Source organism: Oncorhynchus gorbuscha, linkage group LG18, assembly GCF_021184085.1.
Source record: "Oncorhynchus gorbuscha isolate QuinsamMale2020 ecotype Even-year linkage group LG18, OgorEven_v1.0, whole genome shotgun sequence".
In the NCBI taxonomy this organism is placed as follows: Eukaryota; Metazoa; Chordata; class Actinopteri; order Salmoniformes; family Salmonidae; genus Oncorhynchus; species Oncorhynchus gorbuscha.
The window spans coordinates 3655548-3674112 of record NC_060190.1 but is presented as its reverse complement, the minus strand read 5'-3'; the positions used below and the strand labels follow the sequence as shown (position 1 = coordinate 3674112).

Sequence of the window (18565 nt, the reverse complement as noted above, 5' to 3'; positions counted from 1 at the left end):
TCAGTTAGACCTCTCACCTTTCTCTGGTATACTGTACCCTACATATCAGTTAGACCTCTCACCCCTTTATCTGGTATACTGTACCCTACATATCAGTTAGACCTTCACCTTTATCTGGTATACTGTACCCTACATATCAGTTAGACCTCTCACCTTTCTCTGGTATACTGTACCCTACATATCAGTTAGACCTCTCACCTTTCTCTGGTATACTGTACCCTACATATCAGTTAGACCTCTCACCTTTCTCTGGTATACTGTACCCTACATATCAGTTAGACCTCTCACCTTTCTCTGGTATACTGTACCCTACATATCAGTTAGACCTCTCACCTTTCTCTGGTATACTGTACCCTACATATCAGTTAGACCTCTCACCTTTATCTGGTATACTAGTACCTTTATCCTGTACCCTACATATCAGTTAGACCTCTCACCTTTATCTGGTATACTGTACCCTACATATCAGTTAGACCTCTCACCTTTATCTGGTATACTGTACCCTACATATCAGTTAGACCTCTCACCTTTCTCTGGTATACTGTACCCTACATATCAGTTAGACCTCTCACCTCTCACCTTTATCTGGTATACTGTACCCTACATATCAGTTAGACCTCTCACCTTTATCTGGTATACTGTACCCTACATATCAGTTAGTATACTGTACCCTACATATCAGTTAGACCTCTCACCTTTCTCTGGTATACTGTACCCTACATATCATAGACCTCTCACCTTTATCTGGTATACTGTACCCTACATATCAGTTAGACCTCTCACCTTTATCTGGTATACTGTACCCTACATATCAGTTAGACCTCTCACCTTTCTCTGGTATACTGTACCCCATATCAGTTATCATCTGGTATACTGTACCCTACATATCAGTTAGACCTCTCACCTTTATCTGGTATACTGTACCCTACATATCAGTTAGACCTCTCACCTTTCTCTGGTATACTGTACCCTACATATCAGTTAGACCTCTCACCTTTCTCTGGTATACTGTACCCTACATATCAGTTAGACCTCTCACCTTTCTCTGGTATACTGTACCCTACATATCAGTTAGACCTCTCACCTTTCTCACCTTTCTTTCTGGTATACTGTACCCTACATATCAGTTAGACCTCTCACCTTTCTCTGGTATACTGTACCCTACATATCAGTTAGACCTCTCACCTTTCTCTGGTATACTGTACCCTACATATCAGTTAGACCTCTCACCTTTATCCTCTCACCTTTCACCTCTGGTATACTGTACCCTACATATCAGTTAGACCTCTCACCTTTCTCTGGTATACTGTACCCTACATATCAGTTAGACCTCTCACCTTTCTCTGGTATACTGTACCCTACATATCAGTTAGACCTCTCACCTCTCACCTTTCTCTGGTATACTGTACCCTACATATCAGTTAGACCTCTCACCTTTCTCTGGTATACTGTACCCTACATATCAGTTAGACCTCTCACCTTTCTCTGGTATACTGTACCCTACATATCAGTTAGACCTCTCACCTTTCTCTGGTATACTGTACCCTACATATCAGTTAGACCTCTCACCTTTCTCTGGTATACTGTACCCTACATATCAGTTAGACCTCTCACCTCTGGTATACTGTACCCTACATATCAGTTAGACCTCTCACCTTTCTCTGGTATACTGTACCCTACATATCAGTTAGACCTCTCACCTTTCTCTGGTATACTGTACCCTACATATCAGTTAGACCTCTCACCTTTCTCTGGTATACTGTACCCTACATACCTTTCTCTGGTATACTGTACCCTACATACCTAGTTAGACCTCTCACCTTTCTCTGGTATACTGTACCCTACATATCAGTTAGACCTCTCACCTTTCTCTGGTATACTGTACCCTACATATCAGTTAGACCTCTCACCTTTCTCTGGTATACTGTACCCTACATATCAGTTAGACCTCTCACCTTTCTCTGGTATACTGTACCCTACATATCAGTTAGACCTCTCACCTTTCTCTGGTATACTGTACCCTACATATCAGTTAGACCTCTCACCTTTCTCTGGTATACTGTACCCTACATATCAGTTAGACCTCTCACCTTTCTCTGGTATACTGTACCCTACATATCAGTTAGACCCTACTCACCTCTTCTCTGGTATACTGTACCCTACATATCAGTTAGACCTCTCACCTTTCTCTGGTATACTGTACCCTACATATCAGTTAGACCTCTCACCTTTCTCTGGTATACTGTACCCTACATACATATCAGTTAGACCCTACATATCAGTTAGACCCTCACCTTTCTCTGGTATACTGTACCCTACATATCAGTTAGACCTCTCACCTTTCTCTGGTATACTGTACCCTACATATCAGTTAGACCCTCACCTTTCTCTGGTATACTGTACCCTACATATCAGTTAGACCTCTCACCTTTCTCTGGTATACTGTACCCTACATATCAGTTAGACCCCTCACCTTTCTCTGGTATACTGTACCCTACATATCAGTTAGACCCCTCACCTTTCTCTGGTATACTGTACCCTACATATCAGTTAGACCCCTCACCTTTCTCTGGTATACTGTACCCTACATATCAGTTAGACCTCTCACCTTTCTCTGGTATACTGTACCCTACATATCAGTTAGACCCCTCACCTTTCTCTGGTATACTGTACCCTACATATCAGTTAGACCTCTCACCTTTCTCTGGTATACTGTACCCTACATATCAGTTAGACCTCTCACCTTTCTCTGGTATACTGTAACCTACATATCAGTTAGACCTCTCACCTTTCTCTGGTATACGGCGATCCAATCAGTTAGACCCCTCACCTTTCTCTGGTATACTGTACCCTACATATCAGTTAGACCCCTCACCTTTCTCTGGTATACTGTACCCTACATATCAGTTAGACCTCTCACCTTTCTCTACTGTACCCTACATATCAGTTATACTGTATACTGTACCCTACATATCAGTTAGACCCCTCACCTTTCTCTGGTATACTGTACCATATCAGTTAGACCTCTCACCTTTCTCTGGTATACTGTACCCTACATATCAGTTAGACCCTCACCTTTTCTCTGGTATACTGTACCCTACATATCAGTTAGACCTCTCACCTTTCTCTGGTATACTGTACCCTACATATCAGTTAGACCTCTCACCTTTCTCTGGTATACTGTACCCTACATATCAGTTAGACCTCTCACCTTTCTCTGGTATACTGTACCCTACATATCAGTTAGACCCCTCACCTTTCTCTGGTATACTGTACCCTACATATCAGTTAGACCTCTCACAGTTAGACCTCTCACCTTCTCTGGTATACTGTACCCTACATATTCACCTTTCTCTGGTATACTGTACCCTACATATCAGTTAGACCTCTCACCTTTCTCTGGTATACTGTACCCTACATATCAGTTAGACCCCTCACCTTTCTCTGGTATACTGTACCCTACATATCAGTTAGACCCCTCACCTTTTCTCTGGTATACTATACCCTACATATCAGTTAGACCTCTCACCTTTCTCTGGTATACTGTACCCTACATATCAGTTAGACCCCTCACCTTTCTCTGGTATACTGTACCCTACATATCAGTTAGATCCCCTCACCTTTCTCCAATCAGTTAGACCCCTCACCTTTCTCTGGTATACTGTACCCTACTCAGTTAGACCCCTCACCTTTCTCTGGTATACTGTACCCTACATATCAGTTAGACCCCTCACCTTTCTCTGGTATACTGTACCCTACATATCAGTTAGACCCCTCACCTTTCTCTGGTATACTGTACCCTACATATCAGTTAGACCTCTCACCTTTCTCTGGTATACTGTACCCTACATATCAGTTAGACCCCTCACCTTTCTCTGGTATACTGTACCCTACATATCAGTTAGACCTCTCACCTTTCTCTGGTATACTGTACCCTACATATCAGTTAGACCTCTCACCTTTATCTGGTATACTGTACCCTACATATCAGTTAGACCCCTCACCTTTCTCTGGTATACTGTACCCTACATATCAGTTAGACCCCTCACCTTTCTCTGGTAGACGGCGATCCAATCAGTGGTGGCGAACCACTTGTGTCCCTTGATGTCGTTGACGCCGTTCTTCAGGTTGCCATAGCGCTTGGTCAGGTCCACCTGTAGTAGATTCCTCAACAGATCCTTCAGGTCAGAGCTGAAGTGGGAGGGGAAACGCACCTGGGGGAGGAGAGGAGAGGGGGAGAGGGAGTGGTGGTGTGGGAGAGTAGAGAAGGAGATGGAGGAGGAGAGGAGGGAAGAGAGGAGAGGGGGGGGAGGAGAGGAGAGGGGGAGGGGGAGTGGTGGTGTGGGAGAGTAGAGAAGGAGATAGGGGAGGAGAGGAGGGAAGAGAGGAGAGGGGGAGGAGAGGAGAGGAGAGGGGGAGGAGAGGAGAGGGGGAGGAGGAGTGGTGGTGTGGGAGAGTAGAGAAGGAGATGGGGGAGGAGGAGTGGTGGTGTGGGAGAGTAGAGAAGGAGATGGGGGAGGAGGAGTGGTGGTGTGGGAGAGTAGAGAAGGAGATGGGGGAGGAGAGGAGAGGAGGAGGAGGAGTGGTGGTGTGGGAGAGTAGAGATAGAGATGGGGGAGGAGAGGAGAGGGGGAGGAGGAGTGGTGGTGTGGGAGAGTAGAGAAGGAGATGGGGAGGATAGGAGAGGGGGGGAGGAGGAGTGGTGGTGTGGGAGAGTAGAGAAGGAGATGTGTGAGGAGAGGAGAGGGGGAGGAGGAGTGGTGGTGTGGGAGAGTAGAGAGGGAGATAGGGGAGGAGAGGAGGGAAGAGGAGGAGGGGAAGGGGGAGTGGTAGTGTGGGGGAGGAGAGGAGGGCAGAGGAGAGGAGGTGGAGGAAGGTGAGTAGGAGAAGAGGGTGGAGGATGGAGAGGGGGTGGACAGGGGAAGGAGAGGAGGGAGGGTGGAGAGATGTTAGAAGGAAGAGGCAAACCAGGTTCTCATCTCAGTGCTGATCTAAAATTAATAGACAGGCAAATATACATATATACACATACACACACTACCGTTCAAAAGTTTGGGGTCACTTAGACATGTTCTTGTTTTTGAAACAAAAGCACTTTTTTTTGTCCATTCATTTGGGCTCAAAAAAATAAAGGGAACACTTAAACAACACAATGTAACTCCAAGTCAATCACACTTCTGTGAAAACAAACTGTCCACTTAGGAAGCAACACTGATTGACAAAAATTGCACATGCTGTTGAGCAAATGGGATAGACAACAGGTGGAAATTATAGGCTATTAGCAAGACACCCCCAATAAAGGAGTGGTTCTGCAGGTGGGGACCACAGACCACTTCTCAGTTCCTATGCTTCCTGGCTGATGTTTTGGTCACTTTTGAATGCTGGCAGTGCTTTCACTCTAGTGGTAGCATGAGACTGAGTCTACAACCCACCCAAGTGGCTCAGGTAGTGCAGCTCATCCAGGATGGCACATTAATGGGAGCTGTGGCAAGAAGGTTTGCTGTGTCTGTCAGCGTAGTGTCCAGAGCATGGAGACGCTACCAGGAGACAGGCCAGTACATCAGGAGATGTGGAGGAGGCCGTAGGAGGGCAACAACCCAGCAGCAGGACCGCTACCTCCGCCTTTGTGCAAGGAGGAGCAGGAGGAGCACTGCCAGAGCCCTGCAAAATGACCTCCAGCAGGCACAAATGTGCATGTGTCTGCTCAAATGGTCAGAAACAGACTCCATGTGGGTGGTATGAGGGCCCGACGTCCACAGGTGGGGGTTGTGCTTACAGCCCAACACCGTGCAGGACGTTGGGCATTTGTCAGAGAACTCTTCACAGATGAAAGCAGGTTCACACTGAGCACATGTGACAGACGTGACAGAGTCTGGAGACGCCGTGGAGAACGTTCTGCTGCCTGCAACATCCTCCAGCATGACCGTTTTGGCGGTGGGTCAGTCATGGTGTGGGCTGGCATTTCTTTGGGAGACAGCACAGCCCTCCATGTGCTCCCCAGAGGTAGCCTGACTGCCATTAGGTACCGAGATGAGATCCTCAGACCCCTTGTGAGACCATATGCTGGTGCGGTTGGCCCTGGGTTCCTCCTAATGCAAGACAATGCTAGACCTCATGTGGCTGGAGTGTATCAGCAGTTCCTGCAAGAGGAAGGCATTGGTGCTATGGACTGGCCCGCCCGTTCCCCAGACCTGAATCCAGTTGAGCACATCTGAGACATCATGTCTCGCTCCATCCACCAACGCCACGTTGCACCACAGACTGTCCAGGAGTTGGCGGATGCTTTAGTCCAGGTCTGGGAGGAGATCCCTCAGGAGACCATCCGCCACCTCATCAGGAGCATGCCCAGGCGTTGTAGGGAGGTCATACAGGCACGTGGAGGCCACACACACTACTGAGCCTCATTTTGACTTGTTTTAAGGACATTACATCAAAGTTGGATCAGCCTGTAGTGTGGTTTTCCACTTTAATTTTGAGTGTGTCTCCAATCCAAACCTCCATGGGTTGATAAATTTGATTTCCATTGATAATTTTTGTGTGATTTTGTTGTCAGCACATTCAACTATGTAAAGAAAAAAGTATTTAATAAGAATATTTCATTCATTCAGATCTAGGATGTGAGATTTTAGTGTTCCCTTTATTTTTTTGAGCAGTGTATATATATATATATATATATATTATTTCTATATACTGTATTTCTGATGAATTTGATGTTATTTTAATGGACAACAAATGTGCTTTTCTTTCGACAAAAAGAAGAAGATATTTCTAAGTGACCCCAAACTCTTGAACGGTAGCGCATATAGAAATATATATATATATAATAAATAATAATAATAATAATATATATATATATATGCCTTAAAATTGTTTAACTTGGGTGTAACGGCGTTCTTCAGTTTGTCGAAAGAGAGTCCGAAATGCAGCGTGGTTGTTACTCATGACTTTATTGGAAAAAGCGACACATGAAATAACGATACAAAATAACAAACGGAACGTGAAACCTAATTACAGCCTATCTGGTGAAACTACACAGAGACAGGAACAATCACCCACGAAATACAAAGCGAAACCAGGCTACCTAAATACGGTTCCCAATCAGAGACAACGAGAATCACCTGACTCTGATTGAGAACCGCCTCAGGCAGCCAAGTCCATACAACACCCCTACTCAGCCGCAATCCCAATAATACAAAAACCCCAATACGAAATACAACAACATAAACCCATGTCACACCCTGGCCTGACCAAATATATAAAGAAAACACAAAATACTAAGACCAAGGCGTGACATTGGGTCAAATGTTTCAGGTAGCCTTCCACAAGCTTCCCACAATAAGTTGGGTGAATTTTGGCCCATTCTTCCCGACAGAGCTGGTGTAACTGAGTCAGGTTTGTAGGTCTCCTTGCTCTCGCACGCTTTTGCAGTTCTGCCCACACATTTTCTATAGGATTGAGGTCAGGGCTTTGTGATGGTCACTCCAATACCTTGACTTTGTTGTTCTTCGGCCATTTTGCCACAACTTTGGAAGTATGCTTGGGGTCATTGTCCATTTGCGACCAAGCTTTAACTTCCTGAAATAAGTCTTGAGATGTTGCTTCAATATACCCATATCATTTTCCTACCTCATGATGCCATCTATTTTGTGAAGTGCACCAGTCCCTCCTGCAGAAAAGCACCCCCACAACATGATGCTGCCACCCCCGTGCTTCACGGTTGGGATGGTGTTCTTCGGCTTGCAAGCATCCCCCTTTTTCCTCCAAACATAACGATGGTCATTATGGCCAAACAGTTCTATATTTGTGTCATCATACCAGAGGACATTTCTCCAAAAGTATGATCTTTGTCCCCATGTGCAGTTGCAAACCGTAGTCTGGCTTTTTTATGGCAGTTTTGGAGCAGTGGCTTCTTCCTTGCTGAGCGGCCTTTCAGGTTATGTCGATGTAGGACTCGTTTTACTGTGGATATAGATACTTTTGTACCTGTTTCCTCCAGCATCTTCACAAGGTCCTTTGATGTTGTTCTGGGATTGATTTGCACTTTTCACACCAAAGTAGGTTCATCTCTAGGAGACAGAACGCGCCTCCTTCCTGAGCGGTATGATGGCTGCGTGGTCCCATGGTGTTTATACTTGCATACTAATGTTTGTACAGGTGAATGTGGTACCTTCAGGTGTTTGGAAATTGCTCCCAAGGATGAACCAGACTTGTGCAGGTCTACATATTGTTTTCTGAGATCTTGGCTGATTTCTTCTGATTTTCCCATGATGTCAAGCAAAGAGGCACTGAGTTTGAAGGTAGGCCTTGAAATACATCCACATGTACACCTCCAATTGACTCAAATGATGTCAATTAGCCTATCAGAAGCTTCTAAAGTCATGGCATCATTTTCCTGGAATTTTCCAAGCTGTTTAAAGGCACAGTCAACTTAGTGTATGTACACTTCTGACCCACTGGAATTGTGATACAGTGAATTATAAGTGAAATCATCTGTCTGTAAGCCATTGTTGGAAAAATTACTTGTGTCATGCATGAAGTAGATCTCCTAACCGACTTGCCAAAACTATAGTTTGTTAAAAATACATTTGTGGAGTGGTTGAAAAATGACTTCATATATATATATATATATATATATATATATATATATATATATATATATATATATATATATATATATATATATATATATATATATATATATATATATATATATATATATATATATATATATATATATATATATATATATATATATATATATATATATAAATTATATATATAGTGTAGAGTAGGTAGAAGTTCCAAATGGTATCCTATGCCCTAAATAGTGCACTACATTTGAACAGGGCCCCATAGGGATCCATCGTAGGAGTGTCAGAACACTGAAGCACTGAGTCCAAAGAGAGACTACCCAGGGATGCAAACGGGCCACTTTTAGGAGACACTCAGCGTCTCTATAGAAGAGGGGTGAACAGATCCTCTGCCTGTGTGACCTCTGACAGCTGTGTCATCACTCCACGCAACACACTTTGTTCCTGACTGGGACGTCTGGAATGCAACTCGAGTTGTGTTTCTGAAATAATGCCCTGATTATAGTCAATATATTATAGTTGCATGTATGTTTCAATAGCGCACAGTATTACACACAAAGTTATTAAAGTTAGCTAGCAATGATCTCAGCTCAGCAATGTCACGCCAATGGGCCCTGGTCAAAAGTAGTTCATAAAGGGAAACGGTTGATGTGGCCTTGGCCAAAAGTAGTTTGTAAATGGAGACGGGTGATATGGCCCTGGTCAAAAGTATTCACACAGGGAAACGGGTGATATGGCCCTGGCCAAAAGTATTCACACAGGGAAACGGGTGATGTGGCCCTGGTCAAGAGTATTCGTAAAGGGAAACTGGTGATGTGGCCCTGGTCAAAAGTAGTTCCCACAGGGAAACGGGTGATGTGGCCCTGGCCAAAAGTAGTTCATAAAGGGAAACGGGTGATATGGCCCTGGTCAAAAGTATTCACACAGGGAAACGGGTGATGTGGCCCTGGTCAAGAGTATTCGTAAAGGGAAACGGGTGATGTGGCCCTGGTCAAAAGTATTCGTAAAGGGAAACTGGTGATGTGGCCCTGGTCAAAAGTATTCGTAAAGGGAAACGGGTGATGTGGCCCTGGTCAAAAGTATTCGTAAAGGGAAACGGGTGATGTGGCCCTGGCCAAAAGTATTCATACAGGGAAAGGTGCCACTTGCAACACAACCTAGTGAAACCTAGTCAGTATGCTAGTTTAGCTTTTCCCCTCTCTGACTACAACTCCGTTGTACGTGACCACTCTCCTTAACAACGCGCCAACCAGTTGTGCTATAGAAAAGCATCCTATTCGATAGCTCCATTGGCAACATTTGAAGCTAGCTATGGAGTGATCTCACGTACTTATGTCCGTTACACTGGCCCAGCTCACCTTCCCAGAGACGATCTTTTCATAAATTTGTATGGGCTGGTCAGCGAAGAAGGGAGGATAACCGGCTGCCATCTCATAGATCAACACACCCAACGCCCACCAGTCTACCGCCTTGTTATACCCCTGGAGAGGGAGAGAGAGGGAGGAGGGGAGGGGAATGAGGGGAGTGGGAGAATGGATGGAGGAGGGGAGAGGGAGAGAGAGGGAGGAGGGGAGGGGAGGGGAGGGAGGGGGGGGAATGAGGGGAGTGGGAGAATGGATGGAGGGGGAAGGAGGGAAAGGAGGGAGAGGGAGGGAGGGAGGTAGGGAGGTAAAGAGGGAGAGAGGAGATTTAACATGTTGAGTGTTACATTGAGGTTTGGAGGTAGAGAGAGAAAGTAACTGAGGTCTGTAGTAAAGTAATGCCTCAGGGACAGCTGCCTCCTCCATTTTGATACCAGTAAAGTAGTTGCACAGAATCCCATTCAGTGCTTCGCCACTGAGCCTCCATTGTGGCTCACCTTGCTGAGGATGATCTCTGGGGCCAGGTACTCTGGGGTTCCACACAGTGTCCAGGTTCGACCTTTCACACGCTTAGCAAAACCAAAATCTGTCACCTGAGAGAGAGAGTGACCATTGAAAATACAACCCATATTTATTTGCACATTGTTATAACACTGTACATAGTCATAATGACATTTGAAATGTCTCTATTCCTTTGAAACTTCTGTGAGTGTAATGTTTTCTGTTCATTTTTGATTGCTTATTTAACTTTTGTTTATTATCTATTTTACTTGCTTTGGCAATGTTACCATATGTTTCCCATGCCAATAAAGCCCTTTGAATAGAGAGAGAGAGAGAGGAGGAGAGAAATATTTAGTTATAAAGACACAGTAGTTACGCAGTAGTTAAATAGTAGCTACAGAGGAATCTGCAGTACCACTGTTCCCCACTAGGCGGAAGCAGAGACTGCACTATAAACCACTGTTGTAGCGCCTGGTACACAGACATATACAGTAAGCGCATGTAATTAGAACCCTTTCCAGTACGACACACTGACGTCACGCAAAGATGCGCAAAACTCTTGGCGGCAGTGAGAAAGCCTTCGCCATCTGCGCTCATTGTCTGCGCCATTGCCATCTGCGCCCATAGCTTTGATTTAAGTTTATATTACTTCTAAACAAATTCACTTTTTGGGTGTTCTCATATACCTATATGCTTACAATGATGTTTTGATTCTTGCTTGAACAGTCACAGATCCTATTGGTCGTGATCTCGGCTAAACAACTGTTTTGGATGCAGCAGTTGTTAGCTAGAATGCTCTAGAAGAAAAACAAACGCACACCTAATTAGGCGAGGTGCTGGCGAGCGGAATAGAAAACTTGAAAATAAAAGAGAGCCGCACACTCTAGGAGCTCAGATGCAATAATTTAATTACCAACGTTTCGACAGCCAAGCTGTCTTCATCAGGATATAATCACAAACACTGCGGGATGATTTGTTTCTATAGTCAAAAGACACAGGTGTCTGTAATCATGGCCAAGAGTGGCCTAATATCATTGGTTAATTATCAAATATTAAAATGCCATACAAAGAACAGCATACAAACAAATGGATTAGCATACGATCATAAATTAATTTTTGACTACACAAGCTTTGTATGGCATTTTAATTTATTTTAGAATAGGGCTGTAACATAACTCCATTTTGCTTTGTCATTATGGGGTATTGTGTGGAGATTAATGAAGGAAAAAACTATTTAATTCATTTTAGAATAGGGCTGTAACGTAACTCCATTTTGCTTTGTCATTATGGGGTATTGTGTGGAGATTAATGAAGGAAATAACTATTTAATTCATTTTAGAATAGGGCTGTAACGTAACTCCATTTTGCTTTGTCATTATGGGGTATTGTGTGGAGATTAATGAAGGAAAAAACAATTTAATTCATTTTAGAATAGGGCTGTAACGTAACAAAATGTTGGAAAAGTTAAAGGGTCTGAATACCTTCTGAATGCAGTGTATTTGAGAAACAACAAGTGCTTATTGTGCACATTTGTCTTTTTTCAATAAAGACTTGGAGAGGAAATATAGTTTACATGTTGTCAACAATCCTTAGATTAAAGACTTGGAGAGGAAATATAGTTTACATGTTGTCAACAATCCTTAGATTAAAGACTTGGAGAGGAAATATAGTTTACATGTTGTCAACAATCCTTAGATTAAAGACTTGGAGAGGAAATATAGTTTACATGTTGTCAACAATCCTTAGATTAAAGACTTGGAGAGGAAATATAGTTTACATGTTGTCAACAATCCTTTGCTTCCCCGCCTGGGTTTTGTCCCGTCTATAACATCCTCAATACAAATATTACAACCTAATGTGTGTAGTCCGTACATAACCTTATGTCGGTTTATATCAACTGTTTCTAACCCTACATCAGGTTAAATGACCTGTATGTTGCTTTACGTCATCCTATGTCACCTGTATATAGCTCTATGTCATGCTATGTCACCTGTATGTAGCCCTGCTGGTCTATGAGAAGGTTCTCCGGTTTCAGGTCTCGGTAGATGAGGTCCAGGGCGTGCAGGTACTCAAAGGTCAGAACGATCTGAGCCGCGTAGAACCGAGCATGAGGCTCACTACATGAGAGAGAGAGAGAGGAAGGAAGAGAGAAAGAGAGAGAGAGAGGAAGGAAGAGAGAGAGAGAGAGAGAGGAAGGAAGAGAGAGAGAGAGAGAGAGAGAGAGAGAGAGAGAGAGAGAGAGGAGGGGAAGGAAGGAAGGAAGAGAGAAAGAGAGAGAGAGAGGAAGGAAGAGAGAGAGAGAGAGAGAGAGAGAGAGAGAGAGGAAGAGAAGAGAGAGAGAGAGAGAGAGAGAGAGAGGGAAGGAGAGAGAGAGAGAGAGAGAGAGAGAGAGAGAGAGAGAGAGAGAGAGAGAGAGAGAGAGAGAGAGAGAGAGAGAGAGAGAGAGAGGAGAGAGAAGAGAAGGAAGGAAGGAAGGAAGGAAGGAAGGAAGGAAGGAAGGAAGGAAGGAAGGAAGGAAGGAAGGAAGGAAGGAAGGAAGGAAGAGAGAGAGACAGAGAGGGACAGAGAGAGAGAGATGAATAAGCAACTAAGCAGAGAAGATAACAGTAGAATAGATGACAGTACTACAGTAACTAAACAGAATACAGTAGAATAGATGACAGTACTACAGTAACTAAATAGAATACAGTAGAATACATGACAGTACAACAGTAACTAAACAGAATACAGTAGAATAGATGACAGTACTACAGTAACTAAATAGAATACAGTAGAATACATGACAGTACTACAGTAACTAAATAGAATACAGTAGAATACATGACAGTACTATAGAAACTAAATAGAATACAGCAGAATAGATGACAGTACTACAGTAACTAAATAGAATACAGTAGAATACATGACAGTACTATAGAAACTAAATAGAATACAGTAGAATAGATGACAGTACTACAGTAACTAAATAGAATACAGTAGAATACATGACAGTACTATAGAAACTAAATAGAATACAGTAGAATAGATGACAGTACTACAGTAACTAAATAGAATACAGTGGAATAGATGACAGTACAACAGTAACTAAATAGAATACAGTAGAATACATGACAGTACTATAGAAACTAAATAGAATACAGCAGAATAGATGACAGTACTACAGTAACTAAATAGAATACAGTAGAATACATGACAGTACTACAGTAACTAAATAGAATACAGTAGAATACATGACAGTACTATAGAAACTAAATAGAATACAGTAGAATAGATGACAGTACTACAGTAACTAAATAGAATACAGTGGAATAGATGACAGTACAACAGTAACTAAATGGAATACAGTGGAATAGATGACAGTACTACAGTAACTAAATAGAATACAGTGGAATAGATGACAGTACAACAGTAACTAAATAGAATACAGTAGAACACAATAAAGGGGATCAACTGTGTGTGTGTGTGTGTGTGTGTGTGTGTGTGTGTGTGTGTGTGTGTGTGTGTGTGTGTGTGTGTGTGTGTGTGTGTGTGTGTGTGTGTGTGTGTGTGTGTGTGTGTGTGTGTGTGTGTGTGTGAGAGAGAGAGAGTGTGTGTGTAGCAGAGGATGTGAGTAGAGTGGAGCTGTAGTGGAGCGAGGAGCGGAGCGTGAGTAATTTGACTGGAGCGAGGAGCAGATTGAAAAATGTCGGCCTCTCAGCCACCAGCTCTAGTCATATTCTCTGCCCAGCACTTTAGCATTTAGCATTTCCATCATCACTGCTCTTTTAATGAGGCCTATTCTGTTGTATTTCTTTAGCCTACCCCACATGCACAGATGTTGATATGAGTCAACCAAGAAATAGGTCACAGCCTGTGTAACAGACAGTAAGACAACCAATGAACCCATGCAGCAGCACAGGAGATGTTTACAGGAGATGTCTACAGGAGATGTCTACAGGAGATGTCTACAGGAGATGTCTACAGGAGATGTCTACATGAGATGTCTACAGGAGATGTTTACAGGAGATGTCTACAGGAGATGTTTACAGGAGATGTTTACAGGAGATGTCTACAGGAGATGTTTACAGGAGATGTTTACAGGAGATGTCTACAGGAGATGTCTACAGGAGATGTTTACTGGAGATGTTTACAGGAGATGTCTACAGGAGATGTTTACAGGAGATTTTTACAGGAGATGTCTACAGGAGATGTCTACAGGAGATGTTTACAGGAGATGTTTACAGGAGATGTTTACAGGAGATGTCTACAGGAGATGTTTACAGGAGATGTCTACAGGATATGTTTACAGGAGATGTTTACAGGAGATGTCTACAGGATATGTTTACAGGAGATGTTTACAGGAGATGTCTACAGGATATGTTTACAGGAGATGTTTACAGGAGATGTTTACAGGAGATGTCTACAGGAGATGTTTACAGGAGATGTCTACAGGATATGTTTACAGGAGATGTTTACAGGAGATGTATATTTAGGCTATTGTTAAAAAAACAGGAATCTAAGTGTGTAACAGTGTAAAATTGTCTATCAACTGATAAATGTGAAGACAACAGAACCGACTGAAGTATCTGATCATCAACGAATGAGAGAAAAATACTTTTGTTTTTAACACAGCAGCAGCATATCATCAGCTAGTTCCTGGTTCAATAGCATATGACAGGTTGTTGAAATGTTGAAGCTTCTTAGCTTTTAGGGATAGGGGCAGTATTCTGAAGTTCGGATGACTGAGGTGCCCAAAGTAAACTGCCTGTTACTCAGGCTCAGAAGCTAGGATATGTGTAACAGTATAACTTTAGACCGCCCCCGCGCCCATACCCGGGCGTGAACCAGGGACCCTCTGCACACATCAAGAACAGTCACCCACGAAGCATCATTACCCATCGTTCCACAAACGCAGCGCCAAGGGGAACAACTACTTCAAGGTCTCAGAGCAAGTGACGTCACCGATTGAAACGCTATTTAGCGCACACCACCGCTGACTAGCTAGCCGTTTCACATCCGTTACATATGCATATGTAGTATTGGATAGAAAACACTCTAAATTTTCTAAAACTGTTCAAATAATGTCTGTGAGTATAACAGAACTGATTTGGCAGGAAAACCCGAGGATAATCCATCCAGGATTTTTTTGTTGTTGAGGTCATTCGACTCTCCAATGCTTCTCCAATGCTTTTCTATAGGAAAGCCAAATTATTAGGACCCAGATTGCAGTTCCTATAGCTTCCACTAGATGTCAACAGTCTTTAGAAATTGTTAGATGTTTTTAAAAAAAATTTATGAAGAAGTATTGGTACTCTTTCTAAGTGTCACTCAGAAGGACTCTAGTATTTTGGTGCGCGTGAATGAGAGCAAGCTCCTCGTTGTTTTTCTCCGGTGTTGGAAACAGTTTATTCCATCTTAAGTTTGATTGATTATTTACATATTAGGGTACCTGAGGTTGGATTAGAAACGTTGTTTGAAATGTTTGGACCAAGTTTACAGGTTACTTTTTACATTCCTTTGTAGGCATGTTGGGCGAGTTGGAAGAGGTGTATTTCTGAATCAAACGCGCCAAATAAACTGACATTTTTGGGATATAAAGAAGGACTTTTTCAAACAAAACCACCATTCATTGTGTAGCTGGGACATGTGAGATTGCAAAAAGATGAAGATCTTCAAAGGTAAGCGATTTATTTTATTGCTATTTCTGACTTTCGTGATGCATCTGCTTGGTTGAAAAATGATTGTGACGCGCTCCGGTGAGGGCACGCACTTGGTTAATTATCTCCGGTATTGAATATACTATTTTCTGTCTTAAATTTGATCGTTTATTTACATATTAAGGTACCTGAGGATTGATTAGGAACGTTGTTTGACATGTTTGGACCAAGTTTATTGGTAACATTTTGGATTCATTTTGTATGCATTTTGAACGAAGGGAAACCGGTGGACTATTGAATGAAACACGTCAAATAAACATACTTTTTGGGGGAAATAAAGAAGGACTGTATTGAACAAAAGGACCATTTGTTACGTAACAGGGACCCGTGTGAATGCAACCAGATGAAGATTATTTTATCTCTATTTCTGACTTTCGCGATGTCTGCTTGGTTGGAAAATGTTTTAATGCTTTTGTATGAGGGGCGCTGTCCTCAGATAATCACATGGTGTGCTTTCGCCGTAAAGCCTTTTTGAGATCTGACAATACGGCTGGATTAACCAGAAGTTTATCTTTTAAATGATGTATGACACTTGTATTTTCATGAAGGTTTAATATTACAATTTCTGTCGTTTGAATTTGGCGCTCTGCCATTTCAGCGGATGTTGTCGAGGCGGGTCGCTTGAGACACGCCTAGCCCAATGAAGACAGCCTGCTTCAAAACCAAACAGTACAAAGCCACAAAAGTAGATGAGGAGTTTGTCTTTTTAAACAACAAAATTAATGGAGTGAATTTGGACTGGTTGTCGTGTGAGTGATATTTAGCGAAGGAAAGAATGTTGAGCGCCAGACCGCTCTGTGATCGAGGAGTTGAGCGCCAGACTGCTCTGTGAGCGAGGAGTTGAGGGCCAGACTGCTCCGTGAGCATTGAATGGGATTTCAGACTGCTCCGTGAGCGAGGAGTTGAGCGCCAGACTGCTCCGTGAGCATTGAATGGGATTTCAGACTGCTCCGTGATCGAGGAGTTGAGCGCCAGACCGCGCTGTGATCGAGGAGTTGAGTGCCAGACTGCTCCGTGATCGAGGAGTTGAGCGCCAGACTGCTCCGTGAGCGAGGAGTTGAGCGCCAGACTGCTCCGTGAGCGAGGAGTTGAGGGCCAGACTTGTCTATGATCGAGGAGTTGAGCGCCAGACTGCTCCGTGAGCGAGGAGTTGAGTGCCAGACTGCTCCATGAGCATTGAGTGGGATTTCAGACTGCTCAGCTCTGCTGTGAAGACGTACCTGAACCTGCCGATTCGTCGTAGATGAGAGAACATCTCTCCACCTGGTACATACTCCATCACCATGTACAGGTTAGTGTTGTCCTGCAGAACAGACAGGATCTGTTACTGACACACACACACACACACACACACACACACACACACACACACACACACACACACACACACACACACACACACACACACACACACACACACACACACACACACACACACACACACACACACACACACACACACACACACACACACACACACACACACAGATGTACACTGAGTGTACAAAACATTAGGAACACCTGATCTTTCCATGAGACTGACCAGGTGAATCCAGGTGAAAGCTGTGATCCCTTATTGATGTCACCTGTTAAATCCACTTCAATCAGTGTAGGTGAAGGGGAGGAGTCATGTTCAAGCAGGAGAGCAGGAGTTTTAAGCTTTGAGACATGATTGTGTATGTGTGCGATTCAGAGGGTGAATGGGAAGGACAAAAGTTTTCAGTGTCTAATGGGGTATGGTAGGGGGTATGGTAGGGGTACGGTAGTGGTTATGGGGTACGGTAGTGGGTATATTAGTGGGTACAGTAGTGGGTATGGTAGGGGGTATGGTAGTGGGTAGTGGGTATATTAGTGGGTATGGTAGGGGGTATGGTAGTGGGTAGTGGGTATATTAGTGGGTACAGTAGTGGGTATGGTAGTGGGTATGGTAGTGGGTAGTGGGTATATTAGTGGGTACAGTAGTGGGTATGGTAGTGGGTATGGTAGTGGGTATGGTAGTGGGTATGGTAGTGGGTAGTGGGTATATTAGTGGGTACAGTAGTGGGTATGGTAGTGGGTATGGTAGTGGGTATGGTAGTAGGTATGGTAGTGGGTACAGTAGTGGGTATGGTAGGGGGTATGGTAGTGGGTACAGTAGTGGGTACGGTAGGGGGTACGGTAGTGGTTATGGGGTACGGTAGTGGGTATGGTAGTGGGTATGGTAGTGGGTATGGTAGTGGGTATGGTAGTGGGTATGGTAGTAGGTATGGTAGTGGGTACAGTAGTGGGTATGGTAGTGGGTATGGTAGTGGGTATGGTAGTGGGTATGGTAGTGGGTATGGTAGTGGGTATGGTAGTGGGTATGTAGGGGGTATGGTAGTGGGTACGGTAGTGGGTATGGTAGGGGGTATGGTAGGGGGTATGGTAGGGGGTACGG

At 43.5% G+C, this 18565-nt stretch overlaps 1 protein-coding gene across 1 annotated transcript in view; it reads right to left on the bottom strand.

Moving 5' to 3' along the window:
• LOC124002772 (cAMP-dependent protein kinase catalytic subunit alpha-like) overlaps positions 1-18565 on the bottom strand; it is a 46220-nt gene that overhangs the window by 15432 nt on the left and 12223 nt on the right. The window contains exons 5-9 of the mRNA XM_046310497.1: positions 17370-17452; positions 12444-12570; positions 10450-10545; positions 9950-10072; positions 4050-4214 (exon numbers count right to left, since the gene is read on the bottom strand). Of these exons, the coding sequence (XP_046166453.1) occupies positions 4050-4214; positions 9950-10072; positions 10450-10545; positions 12444-12570; positions 17370-17452 (594 nt within the window). The remainder of the gene's footprint in view (positions 1-4049; positions 4215-9949; positions 10073-10449; positions 10546-12443; positions 12571-17369; positions 17453-18565) is intronic.